The 2483-nt window shown below is 49.8% G+C and overlaps 1 protein-coding gene across 1 annotated transcript; it reads left to right on the top strand.

Moving 5' to 3' along the window:
• The first annotated feature begins 1048 nt into the window (after positions 1-1048).
• Positions 1049-1536, top strand: LOC135396118 (uncharacterized). Its single transcript, XM_064627159.1, has 2 exons — positions 1049-1060; positions 1123-1536. Exons 1-2 carry the CDS (start codon positions 1049-1051, stop codon positions 1534-1536), a joined length of 426 nt encoding a protein of 141 aa, XP_064483229.1.
• The last annotated feature ends 947 nt before the right edge of the window (positions 1537-2483 follow it).

Genomic DNA, 2483 nt, shown 5'->3' with positions numbered 1-2483 from the left:
AGAATACTTCATTCATGCCTGTCCGAAAATCGAGAATTAATTTTCGTGGTCTGTACTACACGTTTCGCGACCGCTCTTCCATAACGATACTCTGACATAACGATCGGATTTCGCGTTTCTGTCCACATCGTTATAGAAAAGCTTGGCTGTATATGGTATTTTCTAATCTATCAGAGCACACTCAAAAGCACCATGATTTCATACTTCTGAAAGGACATTTCCTGTGTTAGGCGTCTATGATACAGTTATAATTCACAGCTTAATTTCAACAATTGCATAACATTAGCCTGCGCCACTGTCAGAACCGCCGAATTCTCGGCGAATTCTACCGCCGAATTCTCGGCTGGGAACTGCGATGATGTTGGAATGACGCCAGTGTCGCTTCCACTGTCCTTTCGCAGCAGGTTTGGAAGAACTGCATGGAGATCCGATATTCCGAGACTTTTGAAAATAATCGAGCGAATTAGAGCATGCTAGTCGATATAATATATTTTATTGACATTGAATTTCGAACTTCAACACAAATTAACGCGGAGACACGCGTTACCATCTCGCTTGGCGCCACCTGGAGAATAGATGATCAGGTCTTTCCGATTCAATTCAAGTCCCATCTGTCTATGGTCCTTCCCGTGTTTCGCAGCAAACTTTTTGTACGGCACCTTCCCCGAAAAGTCAGCGCGGGCTTATTCTACAAATTAATTAATTTATTCTGTCATTGACTGGCAGGTACCAGTGACAAAAAGCAAGAGTGCATAGCTTGTTTTTTTTTTCTAAGTTGTAAAGTTGTGTGTTATACCCGTTTCTCACACCTTGCTACTGTCCTCTGTACACCGACCATAACCACAGCTGACTCGCGGTGTAATAACTGTATTAACACAAAATTATTTCCAGGTCGTCGTCTTGTGCGCCTTCGTGGCTTGCGCCCACGCCGGTGGCCTTGGAGGCTACGGAGGTTACGGCGGTGGACTCGGCTACGGCGGCGGCTTGGGCTACGGTGGTGGACTCGGATACGCCGGTGGTCTCGGCCACGGTCACGTTGGACCAGCCCATGTTCACGGAGGCAATGTTGGACACGGATACCCAGTGAAGCACCCAGTTGCCACCCTCGGTGTTGTGAAGCAGGCCGTCGTAAAGCAACACTTCGTCACCAAGCCAGTCGTCAGCCACCTGACCGCCCCAGTGACCGCTGTCAGCGAAAACGTCGCCCCACTCGTGAACTACCACGGAGCCGCCGGCGTTGGAGCCGGAGCCGGACTCGCTGCTGGAGCCGCTCTCGGAACCGCTGCAGCCGTCCAGAGCGGAGCTGCCGGTGGATTCGGAGGATTCGGTCTCGGAGGTGGTCTTGGAGGCTTCGGTCTCGGCGGAGGCCTCGGCGGCTTCGGCGGCTACGGCCTCGGTGGCTTCGGCGGCTACGGGCTCGGTGGCGGCTATGGCCTCGGTGGCTTCGGTGGCTACGGCCTCGGCGGATACGGTGGCTACGGTGCCGGTCTGAAGGGAGGTTACGGCCTCGGCGGAGGCTACGGCAAGGGATGGTAAATGAGCCGTCAACGAATGTGACAGCGAGCGAGTGTGCTGTTGAAAGAGTGCATGATTATAGAGAGACTGTGCGGTTTTCATCTTGGACCATCTGTATGCTAATTCTGCTCGAAGCATTGTTTCGTCTTTTGCCCCGCTCCGCACAGTATTTGGATGCCATGAAAATAAAGTAATTGGGGCAAACCTGTCGGCTCAGTGTCATTGTCATGGTCCTGCTGGCAGATGGTAATATCACTACGTCTGTGCTCTCATAAACACACACAGTGGTTTATCCAGAATCCGAAGATCAGAATCGGTTTGATCAGAATCCGAAGCATGGAGGGGTGTTGGAAAAAATTTGGGAGGGAGGGAGGTCGTTATTATAGTTACGTCATTACAGCTTAACATGTCATTAACCACATGTGTCCTAAGCTGAAATCGCAAGGGCTCCTCCTGTAAGGGGTACACAGGTGAAAAAGTTAGGAGGGTGTCACTGAACATTTGGGGGGGGGGGTTAGGGGTGTACGGGGGGCCTGGATAAATCACTGTGTGTGTTTTCAATCAAAAGCTATGTGTTAGACATAGCTTTTACGGTTTCTGCGGCGTGGCTCCCTTGTAAACAGCAGTCGTATAACAACAGAAAATGATGCAAGGCTGGGACCTTGAAAAAAAAATGAAAAAGAAACACTGGCATGACGTGGTCGTTTGCGAGAAGTTTGTGGCAAAACCGTTTTGAAATGTACAAACCGGCCCCTTTTGCGGGTTTGTACACGTGACCCTATGTTTGCGCGCGGACGGATATGCACTGCGGTTGACCGTATGTAAATCTATCGCTTTAATATATAGACACGAAAGCAGTCTATGCTTCGGATATGCATGCATGCATGCGACCTTTTTAAAACTTGCAACTCTGTTGTGGCACAGACACTGCACGATGTAAAAAAGAAAGAAAAAAGATAACACCTCAT

Source organism: Ornithodoros turicata, chromosome 1 (genome assembly GCF_037126465.1).
Source record: "Ornithodoros turicata isolate Travis chromosome 1, ASM3712646v1, whole genome shotgun sequence".
Classification (NCBI taxonomy): domain Eukaryota; kingdom Metazoa; phylum Arthropoda; class Arachnida; order Ixodida; family Argasidae; genus Ornithodoros; species Ornithodoros turicata.
Note: the sequence above shows the minus strand (reverse complement) of the source record. Positions and strands in the feature narration are given on the sequence as shown.